The 27,153-nt window shown below is 39.6% G+C and overlaps 1 protein-coding gene across 1 annotated transcript; it reads right to left on the reverse strand.

Annotated features, from left to right (window-relative positions):
• Positions 1-1,550: 1,550 nt before the first annotated feature.
• Positions 1,551-26,198, reverse strand: ADGRG7 (adhesion G protein-coupled receptor G7; the record flags this gene model as incomplete). The annotated part of the gene is made up of 17 exons (XM_084294927.1): positions 1,551-1,559; positions 2,153-2,293; positions 3,511-3,667; positions 4,667-4,828; positions 5,802-5,883; positions 7,059-7,423; positions 9,171-9,283; positions 10,601-10,750; positions 12,831-12,991; positions 15,890-16,003; positions 16,088-16,206; positions 16,957-17,045; positions 17,535-17,690; positions 19,710-19,819; positions 20,692-20,823; positions 22,391-22,498; positions 26,090-26,198. The coding sequence occupies 17 exons, from the start codon at positions 26,196-26,198 to the stop codon at positions 1,551-1,553; spliced, it is 2,277 nt and encodes a 758-aa protein (XP_084151053.1).
• Positions 26,199-27,153: the final 955 nt, after the last annotated feature.

Below are 27,153 nucleotides of genomic sequence, written 5' to 3' on the forward strand. Positions count from 1 at the left end.
TTCCATATTCTTTGATGATGAAAATGTTTGCTTTTAGGTCAGACATGCGTAGTGCTGGCTATAACACTGAACATCTGAAGTTAAATCCAGGATACTTTAATTTGATTAGTTAAAAGTCAAGACTTTGCCAATTCAGTGTTAAAAATTTGGTTTTTGTTTGTGGGAAGAAAAACACTGTGAACTAGAAAATCCTATCACTCTTTTAGGGAGCCACCCTCTCAGTGTATAGCTGCTTTTTAAAACGTGATCAAATATCATCCTTCCTAAACCACACTGTAATTTCTAAAATACTCTTTCTTCAACAAAACTAAAGGGATTGACAAAGGCAGGTGTTGTACATTTGATTTACAAATAAATGATGGATACTGCTTAGGAACATATGCAACCTATCCAAAAAAAAATTATGAATTACCTTTGTTAGATAAATTTTACTGACCTCCTTTGCCTTCCTGAAGCAGTGGTGGCGAACTTCAGCTTTTTATCTGATAGGACCACTCTCTTTGGAGGCTTATTAGTGCCAGAAAATATTTATTTTCTTCCTCATAGAGAGAGCACACATTTCTAAGATATGGAGAAGTTTTTTCAGGACATCTGAAACACTTCTATCAAGACATTCACAAAATCTTATTTACCATGTCCAGCATACTCAGGGACACAGTCCCTAAACATTCAGTCATCGCATTTGATCATGCCCACAGGTCTTATTTAGAGCAGCTTGGAAGTTTCCAAAACCACCACACATTTATTTATTTAAAAAAAAAAAAAAAAAAAAAAAAAAAAAGTGCGTGTCTGGCTGGTTTCAGCATGCTCCTTAAAAATGGGCTATGTAAAATTCAACATGGTGTTCTTATTTTGTTAAAACCATTGATGGAAAAGCACGTGAGTGTATTTATTCATAGAATGGAATAAAGAAATAATGTTTTTTAAAGTTGCCTGTCTAAATTTCTTGGTCTGTCTTCTCAGACAGGAGAGAATGAGGTGAATCAGTACCGTTATTCCCATTTGTTAGAGAAGAGCCCATAGAGCTTTGCTCGAGTCCCAAAGCGAGAAGAGCTTGCTCCTCTCCCAAACTCTCCATAAAGCCAAGTGACAGAGAGCCAGAGAGATAGGCACAGCCAAAAGCCAGCACAGAGCAGGATGGTAACTGAAGCACTTTGGCCTCCCAAAGGGAACAGTCATCCTGACAGGCTAAAGCCAGGGGTGATGTGAATAGGACCTATGTTATATAGTCATAAAGGATTTCTTTCCCAGCCTGGCTCTTCAAGTATCTAACTTCTCTTTCTTCATGTTGTCATATGAAAACCGAATATTTTGTCTGTCATTTCATCTGAAGAAGTTTTATTTGGGAAAAAAAATAAAAAAACTCTAAGACACATTATCTTCTGTGAAGACAGTCATAAAGCCAACATTTTATGGAGGTAGTACATACAGTTTGTGCCCAGAACCGGTACGAACTGTGCAGCTGATTTACCTTTTGGTTTCCAATTGAAATAAAATTGTTCTTACAAAAGGGATAGGAGAGCTACATAGCATAAGCTAAGAAATCTTGTTCAACAGGCCTAAGAAATGAGAAGGGCATAAAGTTGCGCCAGGGGAGGTTTAGGTTAGATGTTAGGAAGAACTTCTTTACTGAAAGGGTTGTTAGGCATTGGAACAGGCTGCCCAGGGAAGTGGTGGAGTCACCATCCCTGGAAGTCTTTAAAAGACATTTAGACGTAGAGCTTAGGGATATGGTTTAGTGGGGACTGTTAGTGTTAGGTCAGAGGTTGGACTCGATGATCTTGAGGTCTCTTCCAACCTAGAAATTCTGTGATTCTGTGATTCTGTGAAACAGAGCAACTTCTGTACTGTGTAAGTGGCATCAAGAGGATCTAATGCTGCATTGACTCGTAACAATCACACGCATGTGGTCCTGCTTTTGACTCCTGCTGTTCTGGTCTGAAGATCTATACCAAGCCAACTGCAGTTGGAATAGTCTGTCCGTCATTCAGCATACATACATACATACATGTGAGACATACATAAAGCAAACTATGAAAAAATATGGGTTTATATTTCATGTATTTACAGGTTTCTAATAGCTATCAGAGAAGGTGGAAAAGGAAATATTTTCTGTCTCAAATGATCTGAAAGTTTCCTGGAAATGTTTTACAGGCCGTAATTTTGAAACACGGTAAATTTGTGAATGCAGGTAGACTGATATCTCTGGCACCTTCCAAGCAGAAATCATTTTAGAAACCTTTTTCCTGAAGATTGGTGATCTGAAAGTGTACAGAATACAAATCTGAATTCCCTGTAGAGTAAACAAAAGCATGGTGTTAATGTTTTACTGATAAAACCAGAAGAGATTAGTCAATATTATTTGACCTGAAAAAGTAACTATACAATAGTTTTCTGTAACCACTAACAATGACATTAATGCCTTGGAATACAAGAACTACTTTCTTGGAGAAAATTATTCTATATAACTATGAAATTGCAGCAATAGTTGCCTCATTTGCACATTGTAATGGGTTATCTCAGAAAGGTGTTATTGCCTTCTGCTGGACAGAATGAACTAGGACCTGCCTGGGTATGCCTTATGCACTGAACATGGCTGGTGTGCCCTATCAGCACTTTCAGCAGACACATATGGAGGGAAAACCAGACTTGAGAATTTCTATATCAGTTCTAAATTCTCACTTAAAGCATTTCAGGAGAATGCTGAGGGAGAAGGAAAACAGGATGATGCTTTTAAACAGAGAGAACCGTGGTCTAGCTCTTTTCGTGATTTCAGTTTTAAATCACTAAATCCATTAGTAGAGTGATAATCACTTCAGAACTTTTTGCAGGGAGAGTTTGCAGATCTAATCCCCACTGGAGTACAGGGCCGCAGTTTTCATTACATCAAGCTGACAGTAAACAGTTTAGGATTTGGGGAAGAGGGAATTGTCACATATGTCGAATCAGCCATTTCACAGAAAATATTCAGTGATGCGACAAGGAAGTATTCGCTACTCCATGTACTTCATAGTTCCTATGCCTTATATGAATATAAAGCCAAGAATCCACCAGGGCCACGTTACTTATGGGGGAAAGCAAAGCAGGTCCTTTCCTGTAGGCTTCCATCCAGAATCACTGTGAAAGTTCTCAAGCCATAAAGCTCTACTTACTTCCCAGGGATTCTCTCCCAGGAGATAAAGAAAGTTTTCCTGATGTTCACTCTTAATATCATATACAGTTCGGTGCAAGAGAAGCCAGTCAGGGTGGTCTTTTCAGTAGTGACCTTGAAATAAAGTCCTGCACTGATTTGTATGGGAAATATTTTATGGGAAACATTGATGGGAAATGTTTTATGAGTGACAGACCAGAAGGGTAACACCCTTTTCTGAGCAAAAATTCTGAACCTACACAACTGCTTTCCAAAAACTTAGCCACTATACCACCATTCATTTGACAAATGAATCGGACATCTTTTTTCCATTATCTCAGTTATTAGTCTCGGAATTTCAGAATTGTCAGATACTTCACCTGTGTAGCATTCAAAATGCAAAACACATAGCTGAAAACAAGACTAGTTTCCTCTTGATTTATTAGCATGAAGTAGCCTGTTGTCCAGGTGATTCCAAGCACTACAACTACAGAGATAGTGCTGGTGATCTTTCCCATGAATGAATCCTTCTTATTCCTAGAAATAAAAAAAAAAAAAAAAAGAGGGAGGGAGAGAGAGAGAGAGAGAGAGAGAGAAAGAAGGAAAGAAAGAAAAAGAAAGAAAGAAAGAAAGAAAGAAAGAAAGAAAGAGAGAGAGAGAGAGAGAGAGAGAGAGAGAGAGAGAGAGAGAGAGAGAGAAAGAAAGAAAGAAAGAAAGAAAGAAAGAAAGAAAGAAAGAAAGAAAGAAAGAAAGAAAGAAAGAAAGAAAGAAAGAAAGAAAGAAAGAAAGAAAGAAAGAAAGAAAGAAAGAAAGAAAGAAAGGCTTATCTGAATAATCTCTGTATGGATATATCTTTCTTTAACAAAAACATGAGATTTACCAAAGCAACAGGATACATTAAAAATTAATATGCTAGTTACTATAAACCTTTTAGGATGTTTACAGTTTTGATCCAAATAGTCTCAATTTTCAGTATAAGAATAAGCTGCCATTGAAGTTTGGATATCCAGTTTCTCTCAAGCCATAGAGGAATCAGAGGGAAGGCATTTTGGTTTGCTCCAACCATGAAAATTTTACATAAAGGGAATAAAGTGCAAAGTTTTGTTGAACAGGTCAGTCCTTTGGGATAATGAAAATTAAAGCAATTCTCTTTTAAGTAATACAATGAACACTGCAAAGTCTGTGATGCCTAGCCTGTGACAATACACAGAGTGTTGATTTAAAACCGGGCAGGGAAATCTGTTTCAACGCTGATTAAATCACACATAACCTTCATTGAACTCAAGTAACACTGGAAAAAAAAAAAAAAAAAAAAAAGTGGTGGTGGCTGGGGGAAAGCCTGTAATGTGTTCACTGCTATGCAAAAGAACATATTGTGACCCATTATGGAATTCATTCTCTGACAGCTTTAAATGCACATTTCTTTAAAACAAAAGATTTTCTCAGAAATCCAAATTTGTGACAAGAAAACCTGAGCTCTTAACAAGAGATCAAGGAATACATCTGAAAGATCTGAGGGGTTCTGTGCCATCTCACCTTGTCAAATCCTTGTTCTCTTTCCATATCACAGAGACAATGATCTTGATGAAGATGATAATGTTAAACAGGAGTATCAGTGCTACCGGCAAAAGAAATGACCACAACATGGGCTTTTCTATACTGAAATTCTGATCTTGATCCAGGGCTGCAAGCCAGCAACTTTTCATAAAAAGAGAGGCCATTTCAAAAGATATGTTAGACAAATTATTCAGAATACCAAAACAAAACAAAACAGTACACCTCTTTTTAATCCCAAAAGACCTCTCTCTGAAAGGCAACCAGTCCTGGACAACTGAGGACTTTCAATCATGCTTTTCTTTTCTCTGAGGAGTTCAAAGTGATTTACCAAACAAACTGCATCAGAAAATATTATAAGGTGGAATATAGCTAACCCTATAGCTAACCAAATACGTATCTGGCCACCATATACAATTTGATCTCTAGGGTATATATTATAATAAAGCTAAAGAGTTAAAAGGAAGACATTATGGACAAAAGTTGAAACAAAAACAGTGGCAACTTCAGGAAGATGGGATTACCCTGTAAAATATTTAACTTTTTTTTTTTTTTCACTGACAAATAATCTCAAGCTAGAAGTCAACACTCCCTACATGAGTATCGCAAGATCACCGCCATGTGGAAGAGCATTTTTGTTTGCATCCAAAAATTCTGCATCACCCACTGTAAGCCTCTATCCAGCTTTGGTGTGCTGGCACAAAAATTTAAGTACAGGTACCAAACACATAGAGTAATTAGGGATATAGTTATGTTGGCCAGAAAGATTTCAAATAACTGTGAGGAGTAAGCTTAGATATTGAAATGCAGTTATGAACTTAAGTGAAGGTCCTGAATTTTAGTCAGTATAAGAGCGTCTACAGTTCCCATTTAAAGCCACAGGAGATCTTGCAGTAGCATTCAGGGCAGATATGGGTACGGTACCCTAAGTCCTTAGTGAGGAAAAACTGCAATTCCTTATAGTGAAAGTTGACCTTGAGTGAAGAGTTTTGTTTTCTTTTTAGTACAGGTAATTACATTTACAAAATAATATACCATATAAATTGAGAATAGTATTAATATTAAGCCATCATACAAGGCATGCAATAGCAAGTATTGTAATAATACACAAACTTACAATTCTTCCTGTCGGTAGTTTAAAGCTTTTCCTTCTCTATAAGTAGCTCCAAGTGTTACTGCAACTACTACAGCAGGGATTCCTAATCGATAGGAGAGACATTAGCAATTTATTGTTCAGTTGTATAGGTGCACCCTAACTCCATTCCACATAAACAGCTTCTTGCTCTTGTGTGGTTACGTCCTTGACCCCTTTGTTTCATTTCCTGTTTTCCCTGTGTCCTAACTACCTGTTAGAAGAGTTTAAGTAGCACATTTCATGGGAAGGAGCCTCCCACACTGGTTCTTGTCTGGGAAATAAACGTGCTGCTCTCTCCCTCCTTCAGCTCTACTATAAATCTTCCAGATTGCTGTGCTCTCAAAATCTGACAAGCAGTGAGTCAGAATCATGCTCTTTTAGACATGCAGTCACAGGACAGTGAGGAATCTAATGCTGTGTTATCATGCTAATATCTGTGGAGAGCAATGACATATAGCCAGGCAGCTTTCACTGAACATTTTCTGGCCTGCACGTGCAGTCCATATTCTAGAAGTTTTAAAAGAATGGCCTCTGCCTCCACCCATATGCAAAACATAACTATAAAACAATCTGAATCTAAAGCTGCTTGGTAGATGCCATCAAAAACACATATCATGCTAGCTGAATACACAATGTGGAAAAGGCAGGAGGCTGAGATTTTTACTATACCTAGTGGGCATCTGGCTGTATTCTTCAGTCCTCCAAAAAAGTCTCCTTTCAAGCTGCAGTGTTGTTGCTAATTGCAATAGTATTTTAAGAATGCACTCTCTGCTTATTAATAAATAATCTATAACAACTTATATAAGTCAATCCTTGCTTTTGGATGCATGCAAGGCTCTGGTTGAGGTCCCGAGGAATCTCAGAGATATCTAAATGAAGAACCTGACTCCATATACACAACCACTGTATCTGAAAAAAAAAAATAATCCTGTAGTTGACAGCAAAAGACTGTTGAGTGTCTTGATTACTGTGAAAATTTCTCCTGCATGCACTAGATATATGCTGTGGTGCTGGTGAACAAGCTCTGTTTCAGTGCCATATCAGGACAGTGAAAACAAGCTCAATTTATACCAGTAGTGCAAGGTGCAACAGATTATTCATTAAACCATGTTGCCTAAGCCAGAGAGACATTGATTCTTAGTTGCTCACTACTGATCTGCTATCTTCATACTTCTCCTTGAATGCACTATGTACTGGTAGTGTGGTAAGAGTTGCCACATATAGGACTTTAAATCTTACCCCATCCAATTGCTGACATGGTTACAATGAAGTTTCCAGGAAGGGGCTTCATGGCTCTAATCAGCAATAAATACAGTTGTGCACAATTGAGTGCTGTCCACATAAACGTTGCCAACAAAAAATAGTGCAGCAGGACAGCCACAGCCATACACCAGGAGTCTTCAGGAGGATCTACCATGTCAGATTTGAGCAAGGTGTTATTGGTGGTATAGTAAGTACTGTACTGTTGTTCATATCCACTGGTATTGCTGCTGTGATTCCTGGCATTTTGGTTTTCAATTCCAGAGATGAAGATAATGTTAAAAGTTAGCATTGAGGAACAGAGACTCACTAACATCCACGTTACAGATGACTTCCGAGTTTTCCTATTGGTAGGAATACATTTAGGAGAAGAAGGTAAAGCAAAATAAGAAAAAATATAAAATATTTCTTCGTTTCTGTTGACATCAAAAGCAAGCTAGAGTGTGCAGTCTTTAATATATATTTATAGAAAAAGCAATAACTTGTTTGCAGAATTTTACACTGTAGTAACTCTCAGACACCTTACCAAATTCTTCAATTTCATCTGATTTCAACTAGAACAGAGAAGACCCAGCACCTTCTAGGACTGGACTCTTTCCAAAAGAATTTGGGATGCATTTAATTTTTGTCACTCTGCTCTTTTAGGGCCATTTTCTTCGGTGTTAAGAGCATAAGACAAGTATTTCTAAGCACTCTTCAAGGTACTAAAGAATAATAATAAGTATAATAATAAGTATAATAATAACTTAATAAGTATAATAAATAATAAGTATAATAAATAATAAGTATAATAAATAAATAAGTATAATAAATAATAATAACTCCACTTCCAAATGCTGTCTTGTAAATGCACTTAAAAGGTAAAGTCTGAAAGCTTCAAAAATCCTAAAAACATTGACCTTGATGGAATTACTCCAAATCTACATTAGTGCAAGAGAGATGAGATAGTTCTTAATTTACAGCTCTTAATGCCACAACTCTGTTGGCATGACTTTGCTCCTTGTTCAAGGCAGAATCACATGACACCATTAATCCCAAGCATGTCCATCTAGGAAGTGTGCTGTGATTGTATTTCAGTGAAGTCATTCGCAATAAAACAGTGACACAAACAGTGTACATAACCTCTGTTACTATATATTCATGATGCTTTGAAATCAACCGTTTACTACAGCTGTAGAAACTCTTAAATAGGCAAAAGAAATCAAAGAAATATTTAAATTGGATAGCAAAAAGAGAACCTGAGGAGTGATATACATGCTTTTACATGAACACTAAAAGTCTGAGAGAAAAGAGAGTGAACTGAAATGATTAGCCTTGAATGAAGACAGCAGTGTAACAGGCATATTGCTAACTGGCTAGAAGAAAGACAGTTCAATAGACATTGTAATACCAGGGCACAGGGCACACAAGAAAGTATAAAGTAGGTCGAACTGGTGATGGAAGACTATTACACATTTAGTAAGTATTAAGTGAGCACAGTGAACTAAACAGCTCAACGTGTAGCATGGGTCAATGTAGCAACAATACAGCTCAGGGCCTGTATTGTCAAATGCCTGACCAAGGTGGTCACACAGACATCAGTGAGGCCAGGCAGACGTAGAACAAAACAGTAACAGCAGAGCACCATTAACACATGGAGACTGGGCAAATGTGTTCCTGGGACATAAACCAGAGATAGATTTTTAGACATAATCATGGGAGCCCATGGTAAAAGGTTCAATCCTTGACTTGGTCCTCAGTAGCACACTATGCTTGCTTTATTGTCATAGCCTGTATTATCACCCGTAGGATACCTAGACTGAACATTTTTGTTGGAAAGTCATAAAACAAAGCATTCACCATAGGTACATTCAACTTGCAAAAGGTGACGTCATAACTTCATACACATAGACATTGCATAACTTCACTAATCAGTAAAACACGTTTCCCAAGCTACACAACACACAATTAGATTGTTTTTAATACTATCTGCTGATCAATTATATTGAAATATGCTCCAGACTGGCTGCTGCCTCTGTTTCCCCTCAAACTATATACAGAGCAAAATATTGGAACTTAGTACAAAACACAGTTTCACACCTTCTCTCTTACCTCGTGAATATCTGAAATAAAATGGTAATGACCAGGCCAGCAATGGACAATCCAACACCAACATATGAGATACACTCCAAAGGCTTTGCATATTTATAATTGATCCGAAAGGCCTAGGAAAAAATCAGATTGATTATAAGATGAGATGATTTCCTTCCTAAAATTTGTATTTCTATTTGCACATAAAAATGAAAATGTTTTAGTAAAGCTATGACTGTTGCTAGCTACTGACAAAATTTTCAGATCACACACAATTTTTCCAGACAACAAAACAAGAGAAGCTTGTGCAGAACTGCAAAAGGAGACTTAACAATGCCAATCAAATATTCAGCAAAGTAGCAGATTAAATTATTCCTAGAGAAATACAAGGCTGAAAAGTCTGAAAAGAGTAGCTTTAACTTTTCATACTGATGTGCATTTCTGAATTTTGACTTCTGGTGATAAGGTCTAAGGTAAGACGTAAGGAATTCCAAATCAAAACCAGTCTTTGTTTGAACAGTGTCCATAAAGCAGCACACAAAATGTAAATGTAGTCAGAGAAACAGAAAATACCATTAACTTTGCACAAATGGATGGGAATTTTCTCTTAGAATACAGTCATTTTATACAATAAGGACATGCATAACACAAAGGGAAATACAGAAACAAGTAAGTACTACAAATATAGAAATGCTATTCTGTGAAAATGGAGTAAAAAGGAACTCTGAAATCTTAGCACTCCAGCAATCAATGACCATGATGTTAGCCATGGAGTGTTTTATTTAGAAAATCTGGCAGAATAATGAATGGCAGAGACAGTCATTCCTAAATAGTCTTGTAAGTATAAGAGAGCAATATATAAAACTAAATGGCAGTAGGCTTAATATTTACAGAGAAATTGCTTTTTGTAAGCATGTAAGCAAAGGAAGTAGCTAATGCTGAGTGCTTTAAGTTACTTGCTCAACACAAGTTGGTGCTGCAGCTGACACAGATCCCAAGATGCTTTTTGTGTCAGGGCACTTTAGGGTTCAGCCATACATTCATTTAAAACAGCTGCAACAATTCAGGTGCAGAGCTGCCACAGCAAGAAGAACGCCAGCGCCAGAGCAAAGTCAGATGGGCTTAGCCCTCAGGCTTTGTGCCAGTGGAAACCAGGATTTGCCCATACCTATGGCCTTCCAGCAGCTTTGGGGAGCATCACATGTCCCCATTAACCAGTTCTGTCATGGATCAGAGACAAATAAGTGGGGGCATCTTCAACTGCTGTGCCTTCTAGCTCAGTACCCTTCTAGCCAGGGCACTGCGCCCAAGCCCTTTTATTGTCATTCTGATCTTGTAAGCCAGAGAACAAGTGAAAACAAAAGAAAACAAACAAACAAACAAAAAACCACCACCCATAACAAAAAGCACCACACCAGATTCTTCCCATTCATGGAAGAACAAAGACCTACCATGAGGACAGCAAAATGAGTAGTGTGGTTGCACTTGCATCTCAAGAATTGGCCTCTTTCTTTTGTACAGCCTGCAGTGTTCCAGTCGTTCACAGCATAGTCCCAAAAGACACATGCATAATCATGCAGCAGAAATTTGGATGTGTTGTACTACAAATAGGGATTACAAGGAGAAAAATGGGATAAAGAAACACAAAGACATATGCACCAGCAAAAAGCATACTGACAAGTATCCTCTGAGAGGGGAGCCGACAGCTACTAAGGGATTTCCAGTAAATTTATGAAAGCAATCAGTAACAACTTTATTCAGCTTTTTGAACTTATTTTGTATGTTCTTTCTCAGTCAAGAGTGACAAAGAAATGACCCATTTCTATGAATTATTCAGGTAATTACAGTTCAAATACACATCCACGAGACATTAAATAAATACCAAAGGAATTCTGCATAGGCCAAACAAAAGATTTCAGATATTAGTAACATTAAATTACTGCCAGCTGATTAATGATGAATCCACACAATAAAAGGAAGCAAACAATGATAAATTCTGTGTACCATCCCCTCCCCTCCTGCACTATGGCTTTGCTCACACAGAAATATGTCAAACTGCATGCAGTATTTCTCAGACAATATACTTCTGCAGGTTACTGCAGTTAGAATATGAAATGAGAACCTTGAAGTGCAAATAAATATTAAAAGCAATCTTGTTCACAGTCTTGGTAGTTCATTACAGATGAGGAATAAGGGTAGGAGTAAGAAAAAAATAGTTTTCCATTATTACTGTATTTTTAAGTGCTTGTTTCCCAAAGCACTATGGTGGTGATTACTGATCTATCATACTCAAATACTCATGTGCTCAAGCCTAAAAGTCTTTGCCATGAGTTAAATATTGTAAAAAGAATTGAAGTATTTTTGTCTTTGTTTTGGAGAAAGCCTGCTAAAAAATGAATAAATATTATGTAAGCATTGCTAATTAAGCAAATTGGCTCTCACAAAAGGCATTTCCTGCAAAAAATGCAGTAATATCTGGAATCATTTCTGGGGCGGGGGGGGGGGGGGGGTTGGAAATCTAAAACCCACAAACGCTCTCAACTGCTTATTGCCAGAAATGAAAGTGGTGTGCTAAAAATAAAAATAAATAAAAATAAATAAAAATAAAAACACACCACTCTCAACTTATATGTCTTTCCCTGAGTATTTAAGAGGTAGTAGGACAAGGACAGCCTCTGGTCAAACTGAACGTGGCATTTCTTCTCTGGGTAATGAACTGGCAGGAGGACTGTGCCCAGTGGGTAGTGGTTAATGGAGTTAAGTCTAGCTGGTGTCCCTTTACAAGTGGTGGCCCCCAGGGGTCAGTACTGGGGCCTATCTTGTTTAATATCTTTAGTGATGACCTGGATGAAGAGATTGAGCGTACCCTCAGTAAATTTGCAGATGATACCAAGCTGGGAGGTAGTGTCAATCTGCCTGAGGGTGGAGTGGCCCTTCAGAGGGATCTGGATAGGTTTGGCTGCTGGTCTGAGGCTTAATGAGGCTTAATAATATGAGGTTTGATATGATGAGGTTTAATAAGGCCAAGTGCTGGGTCCTGCGCTTTGGCCACAATAACCTAATGTTCCACTATAGGCTTGGGGCCAAGTGACTAGAAGACTGTGAAGAAGAAATGGACCTGGGAGTGTTGATGGATGCTCAGCTGAACATGAGCTGGCAGTGTGCCCACATGGCCAACAGGCCAATGGCATCCTGGCCTGTATTAGAAACAGTGCAGCCAGCAGGAGCAGGGAGGTGATCGTCCCCCCGTACTCTGCTCTGGTGAGGGAACTGGGGTTGTTTAGTTTGGAGAAGAGGAGGCTCAGGGGAGACCTCATTGCTCTCTGCAACTTCCTGAAGGGAGGTTGTGATGAAGAGGGGGTCGGCCTCTTCTCTCAGATAACTAATGATAGGACTCGAGAAAATGGCCACAAGTTGTGCCTGGGGAAATTTAGATTAGATATCAGGAAAAACTATTTCTCTCGAAGAGTGGTCAGGAGCTGGAACAGCCTGCCCAGGGAGGTGGGGGAGTCACCACCCCTGTTCAAGAAGTGCCTGGACAATGTGCTACGAGATAAGATTTAGTAGCTTAGTGGGTAGTATTGGTGATAGGAGGACAGTTGGACTAGATGATCTTGTAGGTCCTTTCCAAACTTGTGTTTCTATGATTCTATAATTCTATGATTTCTTACAGAAACTTACCTTGGGATTGAAGGCTATTTCAACACCACTGGCTGTTCCACCATCAATGTTGCCAGAGACAATTTGTTTAGAAAAATTACTGTGACTTAAATAAGTCTTTGACTGGAAGAGTTTGTCATTTTGATAAAGGACAAAGCCAGCTCTTCTATTGATTGATGAACCTTCGCTAGGCAAACAGAAAAGTAGGTACAGATATCAGAGAAACTGGTGCCTTGGAAGAAGCCTATCCTATGCTGCTTTACACATCCAGTATTTACAGCATATTTTTATTTAGATATTTATTTAGAATCCCTTTAAAATGTAGAGAAGAATTTCTTTTTCCCCATGAATTTCAAAAGATTCATCTTCAATTTTTGCTGGGGTGGAGTGTGAAATTTTAATAATAAAATAATTATTTCCCTTCTCCTAATGCCTTTTCTGAAGAAAAATGTTAGCAATGAGGGAAATAATATTCTAAATCCAGATACATACACATATGCCAAATGGCCAGGCTTTTAATAACACTAAAGAAGAAATAGTAACAACAGAGACATTTACAGTTAATAGGAAGTTGGGGGATCAAAAGAGATTGGCTGGACTTCTCCCTTCAGACCCAACTTTTGGACTCTATTTCTTTGGTTACACTCTTACACCAAATTAGAGAGATTTCTAAGTGATTTAAATCACTAGTCTTAATTGTTGCTAAAGCGAGGGGAAAAAAATCCTAGTTTATGCAATTGATTTTATTTTTGATCTTATAATGTTGTTTTCTTCATGAGAGACTAATGTAGTTTTATACCTACAAAATGTCATGTGTGTATTTAATACTGAATAAATCTTTTTTTTTTTTTTTTTTTTTTTTTTTAATAAACTGTGCATTCAATCCAGCCCACTTGAAGGAAGTGTTACGATACACAGGCATTATGATAAAGACTTTACATGATCACACTGGTTTTCCACAGGCCTGTTGTCTGCAACAGTTTTAGTGCTTTTCTAACCCTTATGAGAGGACAGGATTGTTTGTTTCCCTGTGGACTGGTATATGAACAATGTTCAGCAATAATAAGTTTAAATGCTTTGCAAACTTAATCTTCATTATACTCTTGTGCTATGATGTCTAGTGTTACTGTTACTGTACAGAGAGACTTAGGATGAGTCTGCTGGTTTCAGGTACCAAGACTGAAACTTCTGCAGTTTTAGCATGTCATAGAAAAGCACATGATGAAAGTTCAGCTCCCTGGGGCTGTATTTGCAGCTGTGAATAATCAAACTTCCTGCAAATCATGCACAGGGGACAAAATTGGACATGCAGAAGACAAATGACATATAATCAGCAGCCAGGTATCGTGTGCCTGGTTAGAAGGCCAGGGTTATATCCTGCTTGGGACTCCAGCTGCTAGGTTAAATTGGCATTAACCCTCACCACCACTCAGGGTAAACTACCCAGCCATCAGCTTCTGCAGCAAAAGAAGCAAAGGAACTGTATGCTTTTGAAGAGGCATTGGAACAGGCCGTCCAGGGAAGTGGTGGAGTCACCATCCCTGGAAGTCTTCAAAAGACATTTAGATGTAGAGCTTAGGGATATGGTTTAGTGGGGACTGTTAGCGTTAGGTCAGAGGTTGGACTCGATGATCTTGAGGTCTCTTCCAACCTAGAAAATTCTGTGATTCTGTGATTCTGTGATAAGGGACAGCTCAAAAAATCCCGTGTGCCATTAAAAATGATTGCAACACATAGATGTAAGAACACATCTGTCCTGGCTGACACTTGACAGTAGGAGTAATTTTAGTTGAAATCATAGAATCATAGAATCATAGAATATCCTGAGTTGGAAGGGACCCTTAAGGATCATCAAGTCCAACTCTTGACACCGCACAGGTCTACCCAAAAGTTCAGACCACGTGCCTAAGTTCACAGTCCAATCTCTTCTTAAATTCAGACAGGCTCGGTGCAGTGACCACTTCCCTGGGGAGCCTGTTCCAGTGTGCAACCACCCTCTCTGTGAAGAACCCCCTCCTGATGTCCAGCCTAAATTTCCCCTGCCTCAGCTTAACCCCGTTCCCGCGGGTCCTGTCACTAGTGTTAATGGAGAAAAGGTCTCCTGCCTCTCGACACCCCCTTACGAGGAAGTTGTAGACTGTGATGAGGTCTCCCCTCAGCCTCCTCTTCTCCAGGCTGAACAGGCCCAGTGACCTCAGCCGTTCCTCGTACGTCTTCCCCTCAAGGCCTTTCACCATCTTCGTAGCCCTCCTCTGGACACTTTCCAACAGTTTCATGTCCTTTTTATACTGTGGTGCCCAGAACTGCACACAGTACTCAAGGTGAGGCCGCACCAGCGCAGAGTAGAGCGGGACAATCACCTCCCTTGACCTACTAGCGATGCCGTGCTTGATGCACCCCAGGACACGATTGGCCCTCCTGGCTGCCAGGGCACATTGCTGGCTCATATTCAACTTGCTGTCTACCACGACCCCCAGATCCCTCTCTTCTAGGCTGCTCTCCAGCGTCTCATCGCCCAGTCTGTACATGCAGCCAGGGTTTCCCCGTCCCAGGTGCATGACCCGGCACTTGCTCTTATTGAACTTCATGCGGTTGGTGATCGCCCAGCTCTCCAACCTGTCCAGATCCCTCTGCAAGGCCTTTACGCCCTCATTTGAGTCCACAACTCCTCCAAGTTTGGTATAAATGGCAGATGTCTTTGGATTTGGGGCAGGATACATAAGTACTAGCCTTTGATCTTGATATATAGAGAGGTATGGTCAAAGATTCATTACAATCTGAATTTTTAAAAAGCAAAAAAAAAATGGAAAGTACCAAAACATGCGAAGCTTTCTGACTATCACACGTACACATGTATTAATCTATAAATAAGATCATCCAGCTCCTTTGACATGTGCATTTTTGTGCCACAATATGGTACCAACATGCATATCAAAAAACTTGTTGCTATAGTAGTTATAAAATCATATTTTTTTAATATTGATTCAGTTTTTGTTTGTTTGTTTTCCCAAAACAGATTTTTAGGGAATATTCATTCAGAATTTCTCCTGCCACAGTTTTCAGTAAAAGAAAGAACTTACTGTTACTTGTAATATTGAGCAGTATCTGAACTTCAGTACTGAGTTCATCATTAAGCCCAGTGGCATCTTTCTGTATTTCTAGTTTTGTTGTCTGATAATTACCCAGTGTTTCATCTGCAAAAATTAACAGTGGCTGCATTAGAATTTATGGCACACACCTGCTTTTGCTGGTAAATCCAACAACACACCCAGGCTTACCTCTCTGTGCCAAAAACAGAATTGCAGAGGAGTTCAACATCAGTGGGACAGACTGGACTGCAATGTTGGTCTGAGTGATGTTGCTCATCAAAGAAAATTCTTCAATCGTTTTTGTGAGTCTGCATTGAAATAATGAGTGGGGAAAAAAAACTTACTACTAGCTGTTACACACAGCTATAGGTGCAGTTTCTGAGCTTCCCCTCTGATTTGATTCTCTGGCACATGAGTGAAGAAGCTACATGTTATCTCTAGCAGCAGGGGAAATTCTGCTACTTCTGAAGTCAAAAGAAAATTTTACTTTCTAACATCAAGAGAAGCAGGATTTGGCCATACATGCAGCTGGGAGTGGGGCAATGTGAAATCTAGCATGCTGTCAAATTGCAACAGCTTGTTAGGTAAGTCAGAAATTTCTTCTAACAAATGCAGGGTGCAGCTCCCTCATGCTGATAGCTTCCCCTTTCTACATGCTGGGAATTGCAATAATAATTCAGACTTCTGTGAAATACAATAAAAAACCTGGAAGTGTTTTTAAAGTGCCAGCATTCCAACCTGCAGGTAAGTCCCTCCTCCTGTAAACCCCTCCCTGTTTACAAACAGTACTGTGCTACTTAAACAATTTACCCATACTGTTTAAGCCAATTGATCAAATCAGAATTTAACTCCAGAAGCATAATTCCCTGACCTTATCCTTTATACAAAGCATAAAAAGTCAGCCAAAATTATTTATGTAGGTATAAATTTACTGAATAAAATTGCACTTTAGAGTTGAACACTAAAATTTTGATGCGTTCATAAACAACTTTCATTCTGAAACACAAAGAAAAATGCTGTTGATTAGATTTAATAAGAAGGGCAAAAGTTGAGGTTACCTTGATGTAACATTGACAAGATCACTTCTGAATTCTGTTTCCTTGGCATCCAAGAGCTGACTCACTGTAGCCACTACTGTGTTAGATGCCTGAGACAATCAGAAAAAAAGAAAAAAAAGAAAAAAAAGAAAAAAAAAAAAAAAAGGAAAAAAGGCAATGTTCAAAGATAAATGAAATAAATCATCCTTTGTTCTACAGTGCATTGACAAAGTATGAATACAATAGGCATTACTTGAAAGTGCATACAATGGAGTAAACAAAATACCGGATGTCATTTGATAGAATATAAGCTTGAGCCAAGGGTTTATAAACACTACATTTCTATTAATTTAGACAGTAAAGAATAAGTCAAATGATGCTACTAGTATTAGAATTCCAGATCAGGCCAAGTTTAAAGAGCTGATAAGAAACAAATTTACACTCTGGGAATTTACTCTCATTCAGCAGTGATTCCACAGGTGTTCACTCAGGGCCACTTAAATAACTCAGCATACTGCTAAATCTGCTAGTGGAGAAGGGACAGAATCCATATCCCAAATATTAAGCCATAAGTATCTTATTACAGTCTTAAAACTCACTTGAGGGTCATCTGAAATGTTTGGCTTTTTCAGAATCTGCACTGAGATATCCATGGCAGCAGAGATGTTCTGTGTGGTCAGTTGGTCAGGCAAGGCAGTAAGGATTTGAGTGGTCTTTGCAATTTCTAAAACAGCGCTGGATTCCGCAGTTTCCACCTAGTAGGAAAATGCCATTCAACAGAAATAAGAAAAGGAAAAAAAGACACCACTTTTATAACGTTCTTACAGAAAATCATACAGATAGTCGAAGAAGAACCTGACGGCATCTTTTGCCACTCCTTCATGGCAGGTGGGTGTCGACACTAGTAGTAAGCCCTCCTAGATCTTCTGATGTTACAAAATTCTGTAAACCTCTAAATAGTCCTCAAATAACCAGAAACTGATTTTTTGGAAAACCATCACTGGAACTTTAGAAATGTCATCTAGAATAATAGTGCTTCTCAGAACAGTATTCAAAAACTGCACTGAAAATGTTATCCTCACTTCAGTATATTGTAGTGTCAAATCAGAATAAACAAAAAAAAAAATAAAAGAATCAGTGCTGGAAGCACCAAGAATTGTTACAAGCTCTGGATGGGCCCAGTTTGATCAGTTAGCACTTAATGTGTAGGGCATAAATGTCTATAATATCTTAGGTATAAAACCACACACACACACAAATGTTATCTGTATGTTATATGAAGGTATAGCTAGCTGAAAATATGCCTAGGAGGCATGGAAAGCCTGTTTATCATCATCAGAACTTGCTTCATATGTTATGGACACTGTCTAAACAGTGTATTGAGTCATCCTTCTTCTAATCCATTAAGGCATCCAAATCAAGTTTAATTAAATCATGAATCTTTCAAGTGTTTTTAAAGCTCAGAGTGGTAGGAATAGAGGGAATGTGTTGCATAGGGAGGAAGGAAGGAATTTTACATTTATAATTAATTACTGGAGATTTATTATTTGATTTGAAAGCATCTGCATCATGCACATGGTGAAAGCTTATTTTCACTATTCTTACTTCTGACTTGTAGCATCATCTTGTGTTCAAAGTAAATATTTGTGTTTATAGGAATGAAAATCCTTTTAAACCTGGTCTATAGATCACTAAGCATGTCTTTGGACTCCTGGAATGCACCTTCAGACCCCGAGCTGCCTGACGTTCACTAGGTGGCAGTACAACACCAAAAATTGTAAGAAAACCCCAAATTACTATTAGCAGCAGGCTAACCTTATGTTGCAACCAAATGCAGACCTGCCTCTTATTAGCATTATAAATAACTGCTAGTAGTATTATATATTATTACAGAGAACAATTGACATTTGAACCATTTGATAAAATTTATATACTGGGAAAATATAATCTTGATCTCAAGGATTAAGGATGCAAGCAACAATATGAAAGATTGACTCACTTAGAGGGACTGTATCTGTTTCTTTCCTTTTTTTTTTTTTTTTTTTTTTTTCGAGACTAGTGATAAAGAATCGAAGATCAGAAGCAGAAAACAGTTGTGGCTGTCTTTAATGTATGTAATCATGTTCAGTGCTCCATGTTTTTGAGAATGACAGACCTAAGCCTTAAGGCGAGGCTAGGGGGCAAGGGTAGATGTTTTTTGTTTGGTTTTGGTTTTGTTTTAAATCAGGAAGAGTTTGTCATTCATACAAGAAATTTTGACTTTGAATTATTGAGAGACAAAAATGTTTAGGCTTTGCTCTTAATCCTTTCTAACATCTCAGTGTCATCACCACTGTGCTAACTGTGTGTTTGCTAACCCACAAGTGGCTACTCTCAAAAAGAGTGCCACTCTTGCCACTCTCTTTGAAATCCCATCAATTTTCTCAGCAGTTCAGTATCCTGGGTCAGCATTGCCTCCACTCTCAGGTGTTTGCTGAGAAGTGGGAACCTGAGTGAGGAACTTCCAGGCCAGCTAGGTAATATTAGGTGGGATATAGTGTTCAGCCAAAATCAAGCAAAATAAAATAATCAGCATTATAAAAAATCCATTTGCAAAGCAGGCACATGCCAAGAATTCCCCTGAAAAAAAGGCTTTGGTGGTTCATTTATCGTTTTGCAAAATTTTAAGAAAGGAAACACAAATACGTATTTCCTGCCTCCAATACCTATTGCATTTTTTTTTATTGTGACGCTGCAGAATCCCAGCCATTCTGTAAACAGCATGTCAAGATTACCTGTGATGCTAGGGAGTCCAGATTTTCATTACAATTCTGCACACTGGGTTCCTCTAAAGTAGGAATTATTCCGTTTCTGGAGCACAACCGAATCGCAATTGAAGAGTTACCTGGTAATATTGTAAAAGCAGAAAGATATGCATTTAGTACACAAGCCCTCAGTCATATGCACATGACCTCATTAGGAAGTAAAACAGCTCAGTGGGTGTGACACCCTAGCCAGTGTTATTTTCTGTTTGCATACAAAGAATAATTGTCTCTCAAGATTAGAAGTGACCATCAATTATTTAACTGGTTTATTACTGGTCATTTTTGAACATGTGTTTTATACTTATAGACACAATTTTGTCTCAGTGGCTGAGATTATGCATGCCAAATTTAGATAGTTTAAACATGCTAGAACTGCAGAAATGTCTCTCAAATTGGAGGTGCAGACATCAGCACTAAACCATCAGAAAGACTTTTTACCGTGTCTTGTAAAAAGTACTTAATTTATCATGAAAGAACTAAGAAGGGCAGGTGGAACTGCCATGCAACAGTTACTCTAAAAGGTCTCTGAGAGCTGGTATATGCTGCTGGAGTACTCCTTGCTTTTCAGGTCTCTTCTGTGAGAAACCCAAACGTTGTGTTTTGTTTTTCTAATTTCAGTGATGTCAACAGTCAGCCACAGTTCATGGAAAGTGTCCGTGATAATTGTCCATGATAAAAAGTGATAATTTTTCTGTCAAACACCAGTTCATTAGTGATCTTAACCAACTCTCAGATGAGTTCCAGACAGACACGTACCCTATCTGGAATGTATACATTAAATCGTATGCACTTGAGGTAGGAAGCTGTGTGGAGAGATTAGTGCTCCTGCTGCTTGAACTCTGCTGTTCTGGCTTTAAACAGAGAGCTCTCATCTTCTGCTCTAATGATCCAACATCTTTCACAAACCTTATATTTGCCTTTGTGAAGCGTAAGTAAAAGGAAAGAAACATACCATTCGCAGTGTGAGGTTCACATTTTTCGTTGGAGCTGCCATATTTACCCACTATAATCCTTTCAAAAGTAAGGTTCTTTATATCACCTTCAGAATTGTTGTATGTGTAAGTACTGGCCTCACAGAAATTAGCTGTACAGAAGGGAAAAAAAAAACAAACAAACACAAAAACATTAGGATCAAAAATTTTTAATACATGGAGAAATTTTTGAAAATAAAACAGTATTAAGAAAATATAAACTCATTGACTCTTTTGTCTTAAAGGAAATAAATATCTGTTAAAGCAGGGGGCAAAACTGAGCATGGAGTTCCCAGTGGAGCCTCACCAGTGCCCAAGATAGGGAGGGTAATGCCGTCCATCAATCTGTTTCTCTCTGCCTAGCACAGCTGCTCTGCTTTGCTTACAATAAAGGCGGACTGTTGGCTCATATTGAACTTGGCAGCCACTGTCACTCCCAGATCCTTTTCAGTGGGGCTGCTTCTGAAACAGCAAGTTTCTAGTCTGTTCCAGTGTCCCCAGTGCAGAGATTGGCATTTGTCCTTGCAGGCCGCTGTGGGGTTTCCACTGGTCTGATTCTCAGGTTTCCAAGGCTCTTCTGCGTTGACACTCTACTGTTAAAGTGTCAACAATACCTCCACTCCACCACGAGTTTAGTGTTGTCCTCAGATTTGCTGAGAGTGCATTCTGTTATCATTCAGATTGTCAACAAAGACATTGAACGATACTGGCCCTAGTATCAACCCGTGGGTTGCCCTACTTTTACGGTACTCTAATCAAGCCATTGATACCACACTTTGAGTTTGGCAGTTGAGTTAATTTTCAGCCCAGGTAATGGCTGTACACCCTTCCTGTACATCTTTACCTATCAAATGAGAATGCTGAGGGAGACAGTGTCAAAAGCCTGACTAAAATCAGGGTATATTACATCTTTCACTCCTGTTGGCCAGTTACTTCATACAGAAGGCAGTCAGGTTGCTCAACCTTGATTTGCCATTTGTAAATCCAGACTGCTCCTGATTATTTTCTTGTATTTCACAGGCATGGAAATAGGCTCCAAGAGAATGTGGTCCACAGTACTTCTAGGATCTGAGGAAAACCTGACAGGCTTGTGGTTTCCCCACTCCTCCTTCTTGCCTTTCTTAATGGTGGGCATGATGTTGGTGTTTTAGTTCTCTGCGGCCTCCCCTGATCATGATATTTTTACATAGGTGACAGAGAGCAGTCCCACATTTACATCAGTCAGCTCTTTCGCCACTCCTACATGAATCCTGTCTAGATCCATGCATGTGAATACTTTTGTGGTGATGTTGCAACTGGCAGCAGGAAATGAGGATAGGCATTATCCTGCTGGGTACTGAGTCCCCTTGGCACTGGAAAATCCAGAGAGAGCAATGCTGGCCACTGAGGTCTGAATCTGATTTTCGAGTCATTGTGATGTTCAAACAGAGGAATTCAAACAAAGGCCAAATTGGCTAGAAACAGGCCACAGACTGTTGAAAACCATAATGTCTTCCCCAGATATGTTACTCATTTGAAAGAGTGACAGAAGTGGGTGAAAGTTATGGCCTCTTCTAGGAAGAAGAGCCACGTCTCTTCTTGCACACACGACCCTGCTGAGCGGGTGGGTCAGGAGCCTCCCAGAACAGAGGGGTTCACAGAAATAACACCAACGGCTTGTGCTGCCTTGCTCGTACTAACCTATATCACAAAGGAGTCCTATCCACTCGTCAGGGCACACGCAGGCTCCATCCTGGCAGATTCCGCCATTGTGGCAGAAGCAAGGAGGTACCACGTTTTCTGTAATTTCTGTGTAAATAAACAATCAAGATGTACATATTCATAAATATGTATGCAAAATATATATACTTATAAATAATTTGATGAAGGATATATACAAATATGATGCTGATTTATTTGGAGCTTCAATTGAAATATATTTTATTCTGTGCCCCACAGTCTTGCTCATGGACTCAATCACTGTTTCCTCGTAACCCCCCAAAACAATGCTGTTAATGTGGGTCAAAGCTTTCAAAAATTAATCTGCATCTACACAGAAAAGTAGGCAGAAACTGCTCTGTGTAGCTGCCAGAAAATCAGGAGCAATGATGGTGTGGGCCTCCAGAATGCAAGAAACTCAAGCTGTTGAACCTGTGAAAAGCCCAAATGGCTCCTGCAGGGTTTTACAGGGAACAAGAGGGCAAAACAGGGCCACAGATTTCCAAGACCCAAACTGGCAGTGAGCAGGTGGATATTCAGACCTCAAAAAATCACACAGAAATATTCTGATTTAAGCCAGAATTTATGGGGTAATACAGATAAAAATCCATGTCCTGGTCTCAGCCATAGCCTCTATTCACATTCCAGGACAGGTGCCAATTTTTATTGTCTCCTGGCAGGAATAGCAGGCTTTGTCTGAAGTAGTCATTGCACAGGCTGCTGCAGCTTCAGGAAACAAAAAAGCACGATATAAGCAAGAGCAGAGAAATTACATTTCTTAGGAATTTCTGACTACACCATGGTATTGGAAGTGTTTGGCAAGCTCTGAAAATTTTAAGGTTTCTTTAAAAAGAGGCTGGATCAGGGGTATTCTGCAGCAGAAATTGAAGTACAGAAGGTGCTGGTGGACTTCAAGCTTTGGGATATGGCTCCAAGACCTGGGGGACCCCCCTGGGCCAAGGCTTCCTCTCAGTTTATCTCATCCAACCCAACATGGAGGGTGGAATTTGGAATCCCTTCCCCACTCAGCTGCGCTGGGTGCAGTTTATACTTTGAAATTATACAGAAAACTGAGGTTGAAGCCTGCTATTTGATCTGACATTTTAGAGTCTGTGTTTCGAGGTGCTGGCAAATAAAGTAAAGCCAGAAAATGTAAAAGTAAACAGTGCTGTCAGGAGCACATGTGCTATTGTATATTCCTAATGTTCTCATTGAAGCAAAAAGATTGCTTAACTTCTTGCTCTTTAATGGGATTCATGTAACTGAAAGGTTATTGCAGACTATAGGGGATGCGCCACATGGCTGGGGTAATTCTGTTCTTGGCAAGCGTTGCTTGACTCTTGCTCATGTAGCAGTCTGTCTCAGCTACGTTTCAGCCAAATGTCTGTGATGCTAGTGGAATAACATCTATGTGCAGCTAGGTAATGTCTTTGCTATCCATCAGCCGTTCAAATCACATTGTTTCTCCACTGGAATTCTTACGACAAGGAAAGGAAAACTCATGCAGCAATTGAGAGTGGGACGGGGGGGGGGTGGTGAGGTGGGGTGGGGGACACGACTTCAGCGGCTGCAGAAAAGGGCTTGATGTGGGGAAGCTGGGTGAGTGCTTGAACCGTTGCTGCCCTGTTGCCCAGCAGTGCCGGCTCATGTGGCAGGCACATGCATGTAGCACATGGGGCAATGTGGCAGAGGAATGACATCTGGAATCAGTTTCCTGCTTAGCCTTGGGAGCCCTTTGGACCTGGGAACCCACAAAATACTCAGGGACCTGCAGCACAGCTCTAGGCCTCCATGGCCAAAGCAGTCGTATCACACAAGATCCCCAAAACAGAAGTTGCAGTGGTGCTGCCTTGCAAATGCTGCACATGATCCTGGGATGCCTGCAGAGGAGCACAGAGAGGAGGGAGCGTGACCGGGGCAGCCTTGAACTGGAAGCATCAGTGCTGGCACTTCTACAACCAGGAATCCTGAATCTGTTGGGATCTAACTCCTGAATCATTGCTTTTGCAAGTGGTAAAACAGAAAAACAAAAACATATGAGGCAAAAAGTCCAGCATTGGCCCCTGGAGGTACAAGCGCATCTTTCTTGAGCAGTTGCCAGCAAGCAGCATCCACCTCACCTCTGTAACAACAGCATGACACTCTTGAGATCTGCTAACGTTACTGCTTTTTCATTGCAGATTTTTTGTTTGTTTGTTTGTTTGTTTTGTGGGGTGAGTAGGAATCTGTGTCTTTCACAAATATGAATTCCCAGACTTAATAATGCAGTCATGCCTACCCCACGCACAGTAAAACTCATCAGCCTCAAATAATTGTGGCATTGGCTTAACATCATAGGGCTCTTCTGTTTTTAAGTTTCGGAAAACATCTTCTTTTTATTTGTCCTTGTCTTTTAAGTTTTGCAGAAATTAATTATTTCAAGAATCACATTGATTTTGTATATATTCTTAAATTGAGACTGAGATTCTTGCATGATATAATGTCATCAAAAACTGTGGGGTTTTTGTTTGTTTAGTTTCTTTTTTTTTCTTTTCTAAACCAGACATCCTGGGGACTGCTAATGGTAATGCAGTTAAGGTTTGGAAAAAACAGAAACACTACAGCTACGCACAACAAACACTGCATCAGATGGGCATTAAGGTATTTCCCATCCTTGAAGTTGCTGCAGTTTCAGTCCTATTCCTAGCAGCTAGTTGCCCTGTAGCTGTGTAAATTTGAGGCACAAGAAGAATTCCCAAGCTGCTGAGAGTTAACTCCAAATCATCTGGGCTTAGGATCATCAAGTCAAACAAAGCCCTAAACATATTCCTATATTCACAAAGGTAAATAATTACTCATTTAAGTTAAGCAATTAATATTTACTTATGTGCCATTTCGTGTGTTCAGGTATGTTCCCTCCCTGTAAACATCTGATAGATTTCTTGAAGCAAATATAGCCCAGTGTGTCCTAACGTAAACTTTTCCCTGGGCCTCCTAGTCTCCAATAACATCTGTCCTGCTGGGTGAGCAGTGAGGAATGGCTGATTCTTGCAATGAACTTTACATACATATAGGCCCATGCATGATTTTGCATCATGTCCATATACTGAGTATTCTGCTGAGAGGAACCAAGTTTTCTGCTCAAAGTTTGTACAAGAAAGCGTCTTAAGAGGTTGCACTGACCTGATTTTCGGATACAGAATATGCAAACCAGTGTTTCCTACATTCCCTCCACAAAGCTTTCTATAATGCAAATTGCAGTAAAATCATGGACAGGTGCTATACAGCACCTTTGTGATTATATGTTGTTCTTTTCCCTGTACAGCTAAGTAGTTACTCTTTAAAACATTATTTACAAGCCTAGCTAGAGTTTTATTTTTGACTTTCAAAACGTAAATCAGATTTCTACCCAAAGAGTGAGAAGCTTTCAAGACATTTCTTCAAAACAATGCTAGCGAATTCATTCACAGTGTAAGTACATTACAAGGGAAATATTCAAGATTGTTTGCCATGTTATTCTGTTTACAAGAGAAGGCAAAGTTGTAAGTACTTGTTTAAACATCAAACAAACAAAGACATTTCCACCTAAAAGTCTGGGGCACAGATGAGTCTATCAGTAATCATGTTTAAACTCTTTAGGAAAGGCAGAAGAACACAAAGAGCTCAGACAGAGCTCAAATAGTGCAGAATTGTATTTCTTACCTGTGTGAAACTTGATGATAAGCTGCCAAGCACAAAGGGACCAGAGTGTCAGAGTCACCACACAGCAGGCAACTGCAATCAGTATTCTGTCCCACTGGCGTGAAGGCATGTTGTGGTGTGGACTGTCTGCCCGGCTATAAAATGATATTATACATCTATAACCTTGTGATGGATAAACCATTAACTACTAGCCTACTCCTAGAAAATTAACTGTTTCAGTTCCATTTAGGAAAGAAAAAATGAAAAAGTAGATAAATAGCATGCATTTATTTCCAACATTTTCTACCCTACAAAATATTTCACTTAACAAGACATCAAATATCACATCTTCTGCCTGTCACAGGTGAACGTCCCAGAGCAGACACCCAGCTATGCTTATACTCACATGGGCCAGAGTCCATTCACTGTGTGTGGCAGGACTCGCAGCCGTGCCAGCAGACCATTCCTCCCTCCAAGCATGGCACCCTAGGCCTCTGATCCCTGAACCAGACCTGCATGCAGCCCAGGCATAGGAGCTGCATTGCCACACAGGATCCATGTCTGCATCTTGCAGGGTACAAGGCCCTGTCAGTCGTCACTCATACAGACAGTAACATCCAACACCTCCCCATCTGACACGGGGATGCTGTCTACCCTCGCGTAACCCCAGAGGATGTAAACCCCAGTGTCCCCCATGGGACAGCCTTGCTGAATTCCCTCTGTGCACCTCCACTGTGAAATGTGGTCACTCAGCAGGGAATAAAATCTCTGCCTTCGGACTTGCTAGACATCTGTCTCCAGAGAGGAACAGGGGCAGAATAGGGGGATGGGGGGGATAATGGGAAAAAGGCTGAGGTAAAATGTGAAGCAGAAAGAAAAATTATAACACCAGAACCACCAAAAACAGTATCTTCTGCATGCTAGCATGTCTCTTTCTGACAAACTAAAAACTAAGAGATTGATATCATAGTCAAAAGAGGCAACAAGACCTATTAAAAACCCAAATTGGAATAAACACTGTCTTTTTGTGTTGTCAGTGATCAGCAGATGAGTCTCTGGTGCATGAGCAGGAACAAAGCCCTGCT

The sequence above is a fragment of the Netta rufina genome (assembly GCF_964035555.1).
Source record: "Netta rufina genome assembly, chromosome: 1".
Lineage (NCBI taxonomy): Eukaryota > Metazoa > Chordata > Aves > Anseriformes > Anatidae > Netta > Netta rufina.